General features: G+C 43.3%; 1 protein-coding gene across 8 annotated transcripts in view; it reads right to left on the bottom strand.

Moving 5' to 3' along the window:
• URB2 (URB2 ribosome biogenesis homolog) overlaps positions 1-14,392 on the bottom strand; it is a 147,397-nt gene that overhangs the window by 32,119 nt on the left and 100,886 nt on the right. Inside the window, exons 1-9 of one of the 8 annotated variants that reach the window (XM_053973605.1) lie at positions 13,875-14,321; positions 12,531-12,707; positions 8,149-11,314; positions 7,945-8,070; positions 6,378-6,538; positions 5,061-5,171; positions 2,539-2,781; positions 2,069-2,159; positions 293-432 (exon numbers count right to left, since the gene is read on the bottom strand). In XM_053973605.1, coding sequence (XP_053829580.1) covers positions 293-432; positions 2,069-2,159; positions 2,539-2,781; positions 5,061-5,171; positions 6,378-6,538; positions 7,945-8,070; positions 8,149-11,314; positions 12,531-12,707; positions 13,875-14,000 — 4,341 coding nt within the window. In that variant the 5' untranslated portion in view covers positions 14,001-14,321. Of the gene's footprint in view, positions 1-292; positions 433-2,068; positions 2,160-2,538; positions 2,782-5,060; positions 5,172-6,377; positions 6,539-7,944; positions 11,315-12,530; positions 12,708-13,874; positions 14,327-14,392 lie in introns of those variants that run through there. The other 7 variants (XR_008436286.1, XR_008436285.1, XM_053973603.1 and 4 more) reach the window with 7 other exon arrangements.

Below are 14,392 nucleotides of genomic sequence, written 5' to 3'. Positions count from 1 at the left end.
ACACCCAAATGGCACTAAAGCAAAAAAAGCTTTGTACCTGGGCACTGCATTGTTTTACCTTAAAAGAAAAAAAAAAACACAGCCCACACCTTTATAAAATTTTCCAGGAGTTTGGTAAGAAAGATTTTCAAGAACTCTTGCATAATACAAAAGCCTGGACCAACCTACATCTCCATCAGGTATAACAATTGTAACTTCACAAATTTTACAGAATTTAACAGAGCTACCTTTGGAACAGAAACTCCAAAGCTAGCACAATACTATGGTACTTTCAAGATGGATGAGAACATACCTTCTGCAATTCAGTCACATACTGAGCCACAATGAAAGCAGAAAACACAGTGAAGTCCTCCATTTCTGCAGCAATATAAGTACACATCCGTTCCACCAAGTGTGCACATTTCAGTATCATTTCAAATTCATCCATGTTGCCTAAAACAGAAAGTGAGATGCAGCCTGGCATTCGAGGCTTAAAAACATTACAGAAAAAAACCAAAAGAAGCTTAAAAACATTAGGAAAAAACCCCAAAAGAACCATCTGGTCTTCCATGATTCTTGAACAACATGAGGCCAAGGACAGCTTGCCTATTTTATCATCTTTTCTTATCAAGCCACAGCTAGAGGCCCCCCACAACACACAAAATACATCTCTTAGAATGGCTACTTTGTAAGAGCATATTGATTCCAATTTCATGTGCACTGCAAGACCAAAATTACTTGTTATAGATGTTGAAGTGCTCACAACAGCAGTTATGGTCCCTTCCACAATTCAGTCCCAACTAGCACTGTGGAGGAGAGAACGAGAAGACAAGAAAATTGTATTCCCTGCCTAGAGAAAATAAGAAGACATTTCTTCTTATAAAACAGCATAGTAAGAAAGTTCTTTGATGAGATCTATTATGTAGAATATAGCACCAACAGCTGCATCACTGGAGGGATCTAAAGTGAGACTGGTGAGATCAGTTGAGAATTAACTCAGTAGGCAGAGAATGAAGAGAGCTAGTACAAACAAGGGAGAAGGGAAATCCAGAAATTACTTACATGTTATCTGTTACAAAAACAAAACAATCTTGCAAAGATAAACAGCATCATTTTCAGCTTGAGGATGCTATGTACCTGTAAGCTTCCTGTGATGATTGCCTTATGTAAACATATTGTGGAAACAAGAAATTTCTCCAGAAACAAGAAATCTGGCACCAGTTTAACATACCTTTTCCTCTATCACTGAGCCTCAGCTAATATATTCCTCTACAATGAATACTTACACTTATATTTGCCCACAGCTATGGGCAACACATCAGCTGAGATAAATCTAAACATGGCACGGGCTGTAGGACATCAGCAGAAAGCTGGGATACAATCAGTTTCAGGCCATGAAGTCCACTTGTCTGAAAACCTTCCACCATTAATGACAGTGTATCTGTATCCTGACCATCTTAATAATTGTGGACATCTCTGACTTGTCTACTTGGACTGTGTAAACTCTTTAATAATTTCCAGTAATAAGTCTGTTTTTTTCCCCTTCCTCTTAGGATATTTAATTACCCTTATTCCAAATCCTTGACCATACAGATATATCATCTAATCCCAACTGATGCTTCAGATACACATAGAGTTCTTATACTTAGCACAGAATAGTGACAGCTCAGCTTTGTAGTAAATATAGTTCCCATCTCAAAAAATTCCATTTAGTAGCATCCATTTGGGATTATAACTCACACACATTACTATGAATCACTGGAGCTCACAGATACCATGCCTGCAGACACAGGGGTCAATAGGAAGAGCAGAAATTGGGCACAGCAAGCCTTACTGCTTCCTGTCGACTTGCCAGCCAGTCAGTGAAGAATAATTTATTCATCAAAAGCAATGCTGTCTGCATGCAGCACCCCAGGAGCCCCAGTTATCTTCCTAAGCCCATAACCACAAAGCTCATCCACAATTTTTCATAGAGGACAGACAGGGCTGACAGTTTCAATGCCACAGCTAGGTTTTGAGGACTTTGTCCTGTTCAGCATCTCCTCTTCTAGAGTATATATATAAAGCAAAGGTGGAAAATATATGGTACCTCTGTCTCCTTTCTGACGTCCTTCATGCATGACAGAAGCAACCAGACGATGGAAACTGCTCAGAAAGGATGGTGCTGCTTTCAACAGCACCTGAAAAATACATGAAATAAAAACATGTGAGAATACATAGTAGAGGGAGTGGAGAGGGCAGAAACTATCTTCTCATTCTGCATCCTGAGCCATTTGTGCTTCTAGAATCAATCATAGAAAAAGGAAACATTTTCTCCTAACCTAGCATCAGATGCTCATAAGCAATCCACTGCCAAAGAACAACACTGCAGGCTAAAGCAAAGCAGAAGAACAACTGAAATTATGTGATTCTGAGATTCCCAGCCTTTCAAATGACAAGTACAATGCAGTTTCATACTACCAAGACAAAATATTTCAAAATCATATTAAAAAAATTCTATCACTAATATGTTTGCTCTTTTAAACCTTTTCCCCTTCTACCACCGCATCATAGATATACCTTTGGGTGACACTGCACAATAGAGAAGAGCACTTCATGGACCCCCAGGAAGACACCGTGATAGTCTTCTGTCTTCAGGTGATACAGAGGGACTGTTAGAAGAATGCTGAATGCCAATGAAACATGATGTGGATTCACAAGAATCCCTTCTCCCCGCCTCAGCAGAGCTGCTACAGTCTCTAGAATAGGTATAACTATGATGGAAATTAGTGCCTGGTCCTGACAGGCCTCTTTGGTTTGCAGCTACAAGACAGGAAACAATGAAAAATGCATTAGCCACTTATCATAAGTGTTGGAACAGTAGAGAACCCTAACGCTCTGACTAGAGTCAATGGAACTAGACCTGTGCTAGCTGGACTGGCAGGGAGACTCCTGCACCTGAGCCATTTTCATGCACTTGTGCCTTGTGTGAGGATGCATATGATGCATTTCAAACGAACACTGCTGTGAGCATTGGAATGGCAACTATTCCCCAGCCTCCTAAAAACCAGCACCTCTTTGCATCTCTTCACATGAATCCAATGATGCAGTTCACTCCTTTACATGCATGCAAAACCTATCAAAACTGCAAGCTTATGATTCCCAGGCATTGCAGAACCAACCACTGATAAATTCTTGCCTAGAGATATCATCCCAAAAGAAAAAAAACATACATCACTAGGTTTATATGCTGTACAAATGAAGGGCAGGAAACTTGGTTTTGATTAGTTTCAGTTAAGTTTCCCTTTCATAATTCAGTGAATTTATATAATTACTTTTTTCTATAAGCACTTGTGTCGTGGTTTGACATGGAAGTGAATTTTTTCTCAGGAAGTTGGGTCAAACCAATCAGTGGTCAGGTTTGGATATTGGCACCTGGAGTGACCACTGAAAGTATGGATACGCCTCTGAGAACACAGGGGGTTAAAAGCAAGAACTGCCAGGAGAACTGTCTCTTTGGTTCCAGTCCTCAGAAAGTACAGACTCTCCCCTGCCCAGCAATGGGCTGGGCGGGGGAGGGGAAGCCATGAGGCTTTGTCCAGGTAGGCCAAGGGGGCTGAAGGACTGGAACCGAGCCAGCTCCTGTAGACAGAAGGGTGGAGAGAAGCAGAGATGCCTTTGTCCCCCCCCCCACAGAGGGAAAGAGACAGAGAGCCTGATGGGACCTGGAGATTTGCCGGCAGAGGAGAAACAGAAAGGGAGGGGGATGATGCCCAGCATGGGAGTCGAGAATGCTGGGCAGAGATTTCAGCCGTCCAGGGAGTCTGAACTTTTAACCCTCTCCGGGAAATGAGGGCTTTGTAAAATATTACTCCTCCTCAATTTGTAGTGGAAGAGAGACAGTCCAGGACCTGAGATGTTAGAAGAAGAAATTTTTAGGTGGGAGGAGATGATGGAGTAGCTTTTGGCTAGACTTTTCTTGTTAGCCATAGACTAAACCAAATTCTCCTGCAATAGAGACTGCATTTTAGGGAGATGCAGTGGTGACCCAAGGAGTCCTGCTTCAGCAACCACCAGCACAGGAACGGCAAGAACAGAGGAAAGCTGAAGAGAGAATGGTGATGCCCTCTGTCTTCAGGAAGAAGATGATCTCTGTTCTTGGACCCTTGGCCCCAGGGGAAAATGGGGGGGACTGTAGACCCAAGATGAGAAGCTGAACTATTGTCTCTTTTAGTCCATGGCAAAGCATCCTTAAAGGAGCCCTATGAGCAGTCTGTCCATGCACGGTAGTGAGAGCACTGTGACATGGAAAGGGGAGTGTCACACTGGCAGATTTTCTCCAGGTGGTTGCCATGTGTGACATGGAAACACAGGAGGTGGCAACTGTGTTTCCTGGGGGGTCTACGGCGAAAGAGAGACTTCTTTCTCCCTTGATAGACTGAGTATTGATTATCTGAAGGGTAGTAATTTGATCAGGAATCCCGGGTGACATTTCATGGTGGTTGTTTTAGAAATTAGGAGAAAGAGGGGTGTTTTAAAGGGTCTTCATCCTAGATTTAGTGCGTGTGTCTTCTGTAGTAGTAGTTTAATAAAGTTTTTTTTTCCTTTGTTATTAAGCTTAGGCCTGCTCTGCTCTATTCCTGATAATATCTCACAGCATTTATTTGGAAAGGTGTATTTTCATAAGGGCACTGGCATTGCGCCAGTATCAAACCATAACAACTTGTTTACTTGTTTTGTTTTGCTGCTGTTGGCTTCTGCTGCAACACATGGCTGATGGTTATCTTTTTCTTTGGACAGGAGGAAAGACAGGAGACAGACTCTCTACTCTGCAGTCTAACAAGTTTCTCCCAAGCTCCATATAACACAGTGTAGTTCCATAAAATTACTGTAAAATTACTGTAAAATGACCTGCACACAACACTCACAGGAGATTTACTTGAGGAAGGAGGAGAAAAAGGGTCTAGACAAAAACGTTCGGATGAATATGGCATGGATTTGTTTTGTTTTTGTTCCCGTGTGCCTCTGTGCACATTAGCTGTATCCACTAGAGAGTCTAACAGATAGGAGGAGTAGGTAATGAAGTTACAATAGATACTTACAGCTAAAGCTGTGATTATCTGTGGGCTGGCAAACCAGAAAGCTTTTCCTTTGTCTCCACTTAATGGGCAACTGAGCAACAATTTGGTTAGTGTAACAGCTGACAATACTTCCTGCAGAAAGTAGACAGATCATCAGTCAGAGGTACAAGGCACATTGGCTCCTTCCAAGTACAGAAGAGCTCTTTCAAGGTCAGTGGCACTTTTGAGCATTAGCAGAGCCTTGACACATGAAAGGCCTCCCACCAATACCTCTCTTTGGAAATTGTTAAGTAAGCAGCAGCTCAACAGAATTCAAAGCACTGAGCAGCACTGACCCAAATGTACTTTACGCCACATTTGCTGCACAATCAACTTACTGTACAAAAAAGTTCACATGACTTTTAAGAAAGAAAAGCCTTCTCATACAACTGCCACTAGATAACAGAGGGAAGCAGAGGCAATACAAGGATACCAGTACATCATAAATTAAGAATGCTGCTTTTGGCAGCTGGGTTTTTTTAATTGCTAGTTGTTTATACAGACTGATAAAAGAAGTGTATTGCAAACTACATTCAGGTGGCAGGAATTATCTGTGCAGTTCAGGAATTCCAGATACTCTTTCAAAAAGATGCATCAAGAATTGATGCAGCACATCTGCCTCTTCTGCCAAATAAGACAGGGCTGGATAACCCCACAAGTTTAACCCAAGTGTCATTCTCAGGTCACTGGGCTTTCTGTGGAGCATACAGCAGACTTTTTTTTGCCAAAAGTGTTCCATACATCACCACTGGTGCTTAAGCTGCTCTGAAGAAAGGCACATAATTTAAAAAGATACTGAGTGCTATCTGGGTATTGCTGAATCATCTTTAGAGCAACAAGTATCAAAAGCACAGGTGCAGTTTTGGTTTTACTTAAAAATGCCAGCACTTCTAAAAGTGCCTTTAACCTTGTAAAAAAGAGCCACAGACAAACACTGACTGCTGGTATCTGTTGTGCAAGAGCTCTGAGCAGCAAGTAGGAAAGAGCTTTCAGCATGGCGTGTAACACCACAGCTGTGTGATTTCTATTGACAGTACATAAAATTGAGACTGCTGAGTCCTTAGGCTGGACAGAAAGTTTTTTAGTAGGTTTCCATGATTTTTCCACCTCTCAATTTATATACAGAACAGAGTACAGTCAGAAAGTCCTTATCCACGTAAATTAATTTGACCTGATCGCTGAACATAAAGCAGGAAGAAGTAAAAAATATTTAATAAATGTCATTCAGCCAACAACCTTTTTTTCAAGATACAGCAGACTGCAGAAGGAAGTCGACAACACATTAAGCTCATGCCTTACTTTAGCCTTCTGCTGCCAAATATTCCTCACTTCCAGTCCCTGCAGCACCAGCCTCATTATGGCATAAAACCCCTCGGCAGAGCAGTTTCCCAGAACCTGGACAAGCACCTCGGTCAGCTCCATCTCCATACTTCGGATCACCTGAGTTGTAATTGCAGGACCTGCATATTCAAGAGACAAAAGCAATCAATTCCCAAGACAAGGACTTCCACAGGTAAGAATAAGGCAAACTGAAAATAAAACAGTTCTGGGGATACCTTTTTAACACTCAAATACATAGAGGACTTAATACTTTTCCTTTCTACCCACTAGTGCAATAATTTGATGATCTCAAGTATATCCTACCCTCAGGTTCAGAGCAGTCATCATACCAATAAAAAGTCTTCAGTAATACAGAAAGACTATACCAAAGCAGCTGCACAAGCCAAAGGAGCAGGCTAAACAAGCCACAGGTATTTTCTACATATGGTGGCTAGAGATCCATCACAAATCACAAAAGCATAAAGCTTTTTCTTTGACTACTTAATGGCAATACAAACACTGAGATCACAACTGTAGTTTACTTAACAGTAATCTCCAAAACAGGGTGTGCACACCCCAGGGTGTGCACAAGACAATTCACTGAGGTGTGATAATTATAAGTAAAATATCTTTAATACAAAAAGATATCTTAAATAGTGTTTACTTCATCTTTATCTGATGCTTTTTAAGCATTTTCTGTATGTGTGCTTTATAATGTACATAGTGGAGTAGCACACATATAATTTATAAGTAAATTATATTCAGGCTGTGTGTTCAGTTTCTTAGGTTTTTTTAGTGATAGGTGTGTGCAATCAAAAATGTTTGGAGACCATTGCACCAGAGCGTGCCAGTAAGTTTGACAAATTCCAGCAGTTTGAAGAAGTAAAAGAGAACAGTTACTCCTGGTTTTCATCTCTCTTTCTGAATGAGACAATATAAAGGAGCCATTAGGTTCCCACAGCTGGCAGCAGAGGTTTTTCATGTAATTTCCAGCCCTGGCTCTTTATTTGGTGAGAATAAAGGAACCAAGCGGTCAATATCCCACAGAATTTATCAGAATTAACACATGGTGTTCATCATCCATAACAGTTAGGTAACTTCCACTGTTCTATAAACTCACCTACCAGATACAAAATCAGATGAGTATTTTACTCTAAGATCTGATCTAGTGCAGATCAGCTGCTTCAGTGGTGCCTACTATACCAATTACACAAGCAAGACACTGAACTTCAGCCCTACCTCCAGAAGTATTACTATGTTCCAGTTACTTTCAAAATATTTTTCCAGGGATGAGTAAATCAGGACCTCAACTTTATTAAGATGTTAACATCTATCAGGAGATCATTACCAAACTAGATGGTGCCTGTGGTCCAGGTATCACAATATTGCATCCTTGAAAATTTTCCTGTCACGCATTTAAAAAAGGATAGCCTGCTGTTTTAACACACATAAACAAATGCTGACTTTTAAAGAAGCTGTATGCTTTGCTAAATGGCTTTTAACTCGCAAAATTAGCAAAGGAGGTGGAGAAAGAGAGTTTTCATACCGGAGAGAAGCTTTTTTATAGCAAAAACAACCATGACTGCAGTTTCTTTTTCAGGATACAGCTCTGGCACGGAGCAGAAGACAGTCAGGAACTGCAACGCAAGCTGAAGGAACTGCAGATTACTCCCTGCAGAGGACAGCTCTTTCAGTATCTGAGAGTAAAACTCTTGGTACAGTTTAATACGGGGCCACTTCAAAAACCCACCGGGCTCCTTCTGCCAGTCCTTCTTGACAGGATGGCTCAGATCTGCTTTGAGGAGAGTAGTGACAGACGGTATGAATGCCACAGGCAAAGGCTGGTTTGGGGTGTTACTCTGAAGACCATGTTCAACAGTTCTGACCATCTGCAGAACCACTGGTTCCAACAGAGCACACAGCACATCCACAGAATGCAGCTTCTTTTCTGGCAGCTGCTGGAGGTGCAGTGTGACAACATGACAGAGTGTGGTGAATGCTGTGAGCAACAACTGCTCAGCTGCGGGATTCCAGTTTTTCCAGTCTATGCTTTTGGCTGCACCTGTGTCTGGCCTGCAACTCACCAGGAAAGACATGAACTTTTCCAAGTTGAGCTTCACACTTTGTCTTCTTTCAATAATCATATGAAGAAAGTTTTCCAAAAACTCTTGGACTTCCTGGACATACTGTGCCCAAACAGGAATAGTCAAGACATCAGTGAAGAATTTGCAAGCTGTAAGTTGGGAGGTCATGAAAGCCTCAAGAACATCACTAGCATGTAATACCTTAAGAACAGAGCTGGAGTTCCTACCAGCTTGCAGGCACCTCAGGAGGTGTAGGCAAGTACTTAAAACCTTCAGCAATAACAACCTGCAGCAAGAGACACTAGCCCTGGTATTAACTAGCAGGGATAGCAGCACCAGAAAACACCGAGTACAGTCAGAGGGAAGAAAACTGTCTAATTTCAGAAGAGAAACAATTTCTAGCAAACCCAGGCATCTTTGTAGCTGACGTTCTTTCAGGATAACAGGGCAGCCATTTTTTGCTAACAATACTATACATTGGGCAACTTTCTCCAGTGTTTTCCAAGACAAGCTCAGCTCATCCTTCTGCACTTTGTTTTCTGATGATACTTCCAAAGGGTCAACAGTTTTGCAAGAAGCCAGAATTTCTTCATGCCAAGGAATATTAGTCACAGACAGCTGCTGCAGTGGCAGATCTACTGAATCCCTGGTAGCAGTGGGCAGCACCATAGCAAATTGATGAATAAGATGGGTCAGAAAAGCACAGTGCAGGACCCTCATTTCTGGTAGAAGAGAGCTGTGAATCAAACCAAGGGATATCTTCGCAATGCTGATGGAAGGCTCCTGGTCCATGGCAGCTTCCTGAGCTTCAGCCAACATCAACGTTTCTAGAAGCACATTTGCAATGTACTCTACATCTTTTAAGGATATATATGGCAACAGGATGGTCAGGTTGGACATGACGAGGTGCCAGTGCGCTGTGGGGTAGCTAAGTTCAGTTATCGCACTGATATCTCCATCCCACAGTTCAGATTCTCCTCTGCTCATAGTGGATCTTCCAGACTCCAGGATGAAAGCTGCAGCATGCTGCAAGGCCTGTAGGTCAACTTCAGTCTGCATTAACATCATCTTCATTTTCTGAAGTGTGAGCAGCTCTAAGCAGTATTTACTAGTGGAGGCAAAACTACCTGTAAGTTCCATAACTCTCCTCCAATACTGGTCCTTCACACCAGGCAGAAAAGCTGAAATGCCCCAGTGCCTTGCAGCATGTTCAGTAACAGCAGTTTCAGCTGTTGGAGACACATATTTACTGCAGCTAACACCAAACAGAGTGTCTACCTCAACCCAAGTGTAAAGAAGGAGGAGAGCAGCATCACTGGCCTTTCTTAGCCAAAGCTCTGACTTTTCTTCCTCTCTCCTAGGAGCCTGCAGCAACTCCATCAGTGGCTGAGTTATTCCCTTCTGTATGTTTGCCATCAAATGCTGGGTACGAAGCACCACAGGGGAAGGAGTGACATCATCTATGCTCCTCATGTTGAACAGAAAAGCATGCAGCACCGAGCACACTGACATCAGCTTCAAGGCCATGTCAATTGACCCTTCAACAGCTGGAATGATAAGGGTCTGACATTTCTCCACAAAGAGACACAGAATGTCCAGAATCTGGTTGGGTGGCAGTTCAAGAAGGCACTCACGAAGCTTTGCTGTCAGGCCAGCAGAGAAGACGGATGGCCTCAGTTCAACAGCTGGCCAGCAAATGACTGTCAGCACCTCTTCAAAGAGCCGTGGGAACTGCCTCAACTTGGAGTAAATCTGGAATATGGTGTTGATGAGAGTCTCTTGCGGCTTCTTTGTACGTGGCTCAGAGGCCTCTGCATCAATCCAAGCTGATGACAACAAGTCATCCAGGTCCGGCTCTACTATAAGGTGGTTTAATGACATCAGGAGTTTGAGACACCTGAACCAAGCAGGGATGGAAGCTTGGGAATGTGTCAGCAGCATCTGTGCTAGCTTCCGGTAAAACCCAAACTGCACCTCCTTGTGCCGGATACGGTCACTGGCGACATTATAGATATCATTGCTGAGCACCAAGTTCAGAAGCTGCTCCAAAGCAAGCAGTTCCATGCTCCAGTTCACAGGGAAAAGCGTATCACTCCTCCCTCCCTCTTGCAGGTCAGAGAGCCTGAGACAGCCAAAAAGCCTGCTGAGCATGTGGAAACACATAAGGTGGTTTTCTGCCTTACAGTACGAGTCCAGAAAGAGCTTATATAGAAGGGACACCGAACCAGCCACGACCGCTCCATGGAGGGCAGGTTCACACAAGTCACTGCCCAGCTTGGTCTGCACTGTGTTGACTGGTAGCAAAAGAGTTTTCAAAGCTCCTTTCTTTTTCTCCTGAGCCTCCTGTTCTGACAGCAGCTCTTCTTTGTAGGATGAGAAAAGCTGAGGCTGAAATAACCCAGCCTGCAGCAAAGTCTCTATTTGGCTTCGTATTTCTTTGCTCAGGTGCTGACACACATGGTTATCATCTGCTTGTGTCCAGTTCCTCACAGTCAGTAAGTGTCTCAAGAGCAAACATGGCTGGAGCAAGTGACTTGTCACTCGCCCAAACACACGGTTTGGGTTGGTTTGCTGCCTCTGGATCAGGAGATACTGAGCAAAGGTAAGCTGGAGGACGCTGAACAACTGGGAGCCCACAGCATTGTCAGAAGCCAGCTGCTGACATGCCAGCTTGGACAACTTGCTCAGGAGATCAACCAAAAGCTCACACTTTGCTGTGTAAATGATGGACAGTGAGGGAGTAGAAAGGATGCCACTGGAGCAGCTCAGCACAGTGCCAATGTTCTGCTGTGTTTCTTCAGAATAGGCCTCTGATAACCTTTTGTTTATGATCTGAAAAAAGAAACAAAAAGAAACCCCAAAAACCAGTCAATTTAGCATACAAAGATAAAGCCCATCATAATGAACCAACAACACCTTCTGTGAGCTGTGGCTGCAAGCAAGGGGGATGTGCCAACAGCTGCTGCTGGGCCTCTCACATCATAGGTTTCAAACTAGAAGCTCCACTGTCCTTGCATTTGTTTGCAGCACCAGATGAGTGAGGAAGCCCTCATGCACGCTACTGGCAACAGCATAAGGTTATCCATACTTGATACTAATAGTTCATCCTGCAGAAATGGAGTAGGGGTAAATTTCTTCCCTTCTTGAATGGTCCACGAAATTACACTCCCAACAATAACAAATCTATACAAAATACACATCCCTGCTCCAATACAGGGAGCTTATTTTGTAATAATGTCCATGACTAAATATCATCTTTATATTTGAAAATGAGACAGATTCTGGTCCTGAATTCTCTTTTCTCTTTGAAAGATACAATTTCTAGAGAAATTATGTTGCATTTCTCTTCCTTTTCTCAAACTTTATATGTATTTCCCTGCTGTTTTCTCCTTCAATCCACTTTTCACTCGCTCCTTTTTCTCACCTTCAGATAATGTCTGCAAACAAATTCAGTAACAATTTACAAATCTGTGTCTATTTTGTTAAAAACCTTACCTGTCTCCTTACACCTTATTGTAGATGGTTCATCTACTCAGCTGCAACAGTGATGGATGAAAACAAACCCTAAATTCTTCCCACTGGACCCTCTACCACCTCAGTCCTTGGTGTTCAGGATACCCTGTCCTGTACCTCTGACCTGATCTTCATCCAGACAGGCTTTCATATCTAGACGAGATTTAAATTTGGCACACTTTCTGCATAACATCTCTGAAGCCCAGATTTCATTCAATCAATTCTCCATACTTCACAGTTCAATTTCTACATGTAAAGACAATCTTTTCTTGCTTCCCTTCAATCTGATCAGAACTAAAAGGATAATTTTCCCAGTCATTTTCACTGCCTTTGCAGCCACTCACTAATTCTGTAATTTCTGTTATTACAAAATATATTGCAGGACAGAAATAGAGGAACTTTCAGTACAGGTCCTGCAAACTATCAGATTAATACATATTTCATGCAACATCTGACACTGTGAGGAAGAGTCAAGTACTGTAAGAGAAACATACTGCTATTCAGAATTTTACCAGATATCCACAGTCATAGTTACCTCTGCAACTGAAAAACTGAGACCAACTGTCTTCCCACTCTTTAAGAGATCCTGTAGTCTTTTACTATGGATAACATTGTCAAGATACGCCCAGAGTTTTTCAACAACTTCATCCTCCAGTTCATGTTTCTTGTTGTAGTTGGAAACTAATGCTTGGCTTACCCAATCGAGTAAAACCTGTTAACAGAAGGGAAAAAAAGAAATCTTTAACAACCCCCAAACAAAAACAGGACAAAAGCAGTACCTCTTCACAGTTATAGCATTTGTGCCTTAGGAACTGTGCTACAACCAAGCAGAACAGCCTCTCAGTGAGCAGAGAAGTCTGCTCCCAAAGGTTTCAATTCCTAAGAGCTTACGCTCTATACAAAATGTTGGATCTGTGCTTGCATGTACCATCCCAAAGGAGTGAACAGCTTCACTCTGACAACATTCTAACTCTAACAGTTGATACTGGTTGCAAATGCAGTCTTTTAAATCAGTGCTCAGAGAATCAGCTGGTTTTCACTTTCTGACAGTTGCTATTCCACTCACATCCTTCTCTTCATATGTTTAAATTCACTACCTAGAAATTCAGGCCCAGGAATTTAGATGGGTGCAAACTGGAAAAGATTGAAATCTACTAATTACTGTTTTAAAACTGAAGTTGTGGTGTATGACTAAGCTTAATACTTTAAGTAATTGAAATAACAAGAACCCAAAACACAGATCTCAGATGTGCAAACCCTAGACCTGAAAGTACTACCAGGGCTGGAGGAATAGGACAAGACACCCCTAACCCAGGGAAACACTGCACAGACCTTCAAGAAACAGGGTCAAAACAAAAGACTTAGGAGATCATATGGGTTCCATGAAGAGAAAACCAAATCACTTTCCAAGCAGCAGTCCATGAATGCACTGTGTGCTCTTTGCTCATGCACAGCAAGTTCTGAGCACCAGAGAACATACACATAGCCTCAGTCAGTCCTCCCATCCTCAAGTTCTTGTTTTTAACTATGCCCAAAAGCATCTGACTTCGGAGCATCCTGTACTGGACATAATACCAACGGCAATGACAGCTCTAAAGATTCGTGTCTCTGGAGGCACTACCCTCTCTACAAGTAAGTTTCTTCCATCCTGCACGAATGCAGGGCTTTGTGCTGAAGCTACTTGCATGTTGTTACACATGTGTTATTATAAAAACATTTCATGTAACGACAAAGAAATCAAGCTGATCAAAATCCTAAATCAGTACTATATTTACAGTGTTATCAGCTAGGTAGAAGCTAGATCTGGATTTTAAGAACTGATTCATCCACAGCAGCAATCTGCCATCGGTATCACTGTTCACCACTAAAAAGTACTCACTTGTTCCTTATTAGGCAGGACGCACTGGTGAGAAATCCACGCGAACCGGGCTAGTTTGAGTTTGTCCTCCCAAGAAGTCTTGGCGCTTTTCAGCTTCAGGTAAATCCCGGAGTAGATCGCTGCCATGGGAGCGGCACGTGGGAACAGCGAAGAGGCAGACACGCGTCTTGAAGAAACGCCAAGCAAGGAGAAGGCGGTCGGACGGGCAGCGGCCCCGCACCCGGCACTCACCCACTCACCCACGTGGCACCGCTCGGGACCCAAGTGCCCCTCCGCCCGCCGGCCGCACACGGTCCCGCTCCCGAGCGCCCACCTCTCCCCACCAGCCTCCGGTCCCACTCGCCTTCCCCTCCGCTCGCAGGGCCGTCGCTGCCCGCTCCCGCTACGGCCGGGCCCTGCCCGCCGGCCTCCGTCCCCGCCAAGCCGCGCCAGCCGAGCGCCGAGCCCGGGAGGCGGCGCCCTGGGGCGAGCGCGCCGCGCCCATTGGCGGCCAGAGGGCGCTTGCGCGGCCCCGGCCT

The sequence above is a fragment of the Vidua macroura genome, chromosome 3 (genome assembly GCF_024509145.1).
Source record: "Vidua macroura isolate BioBank_ID:100142 chromosome 3, ASM2450914v1, whole genome shotgun sequence".
Classification (NCBI taxonomy): Eukaryota; Metazoa; Chordata; class Aves; order Passeriformes; family Viduidae; genus Vidua; species Vidua macroura.
Note: the sequence above shows the minus strand (reverse complement) of the source record. Positions and strands in the feature narration are given on the sequence as shown.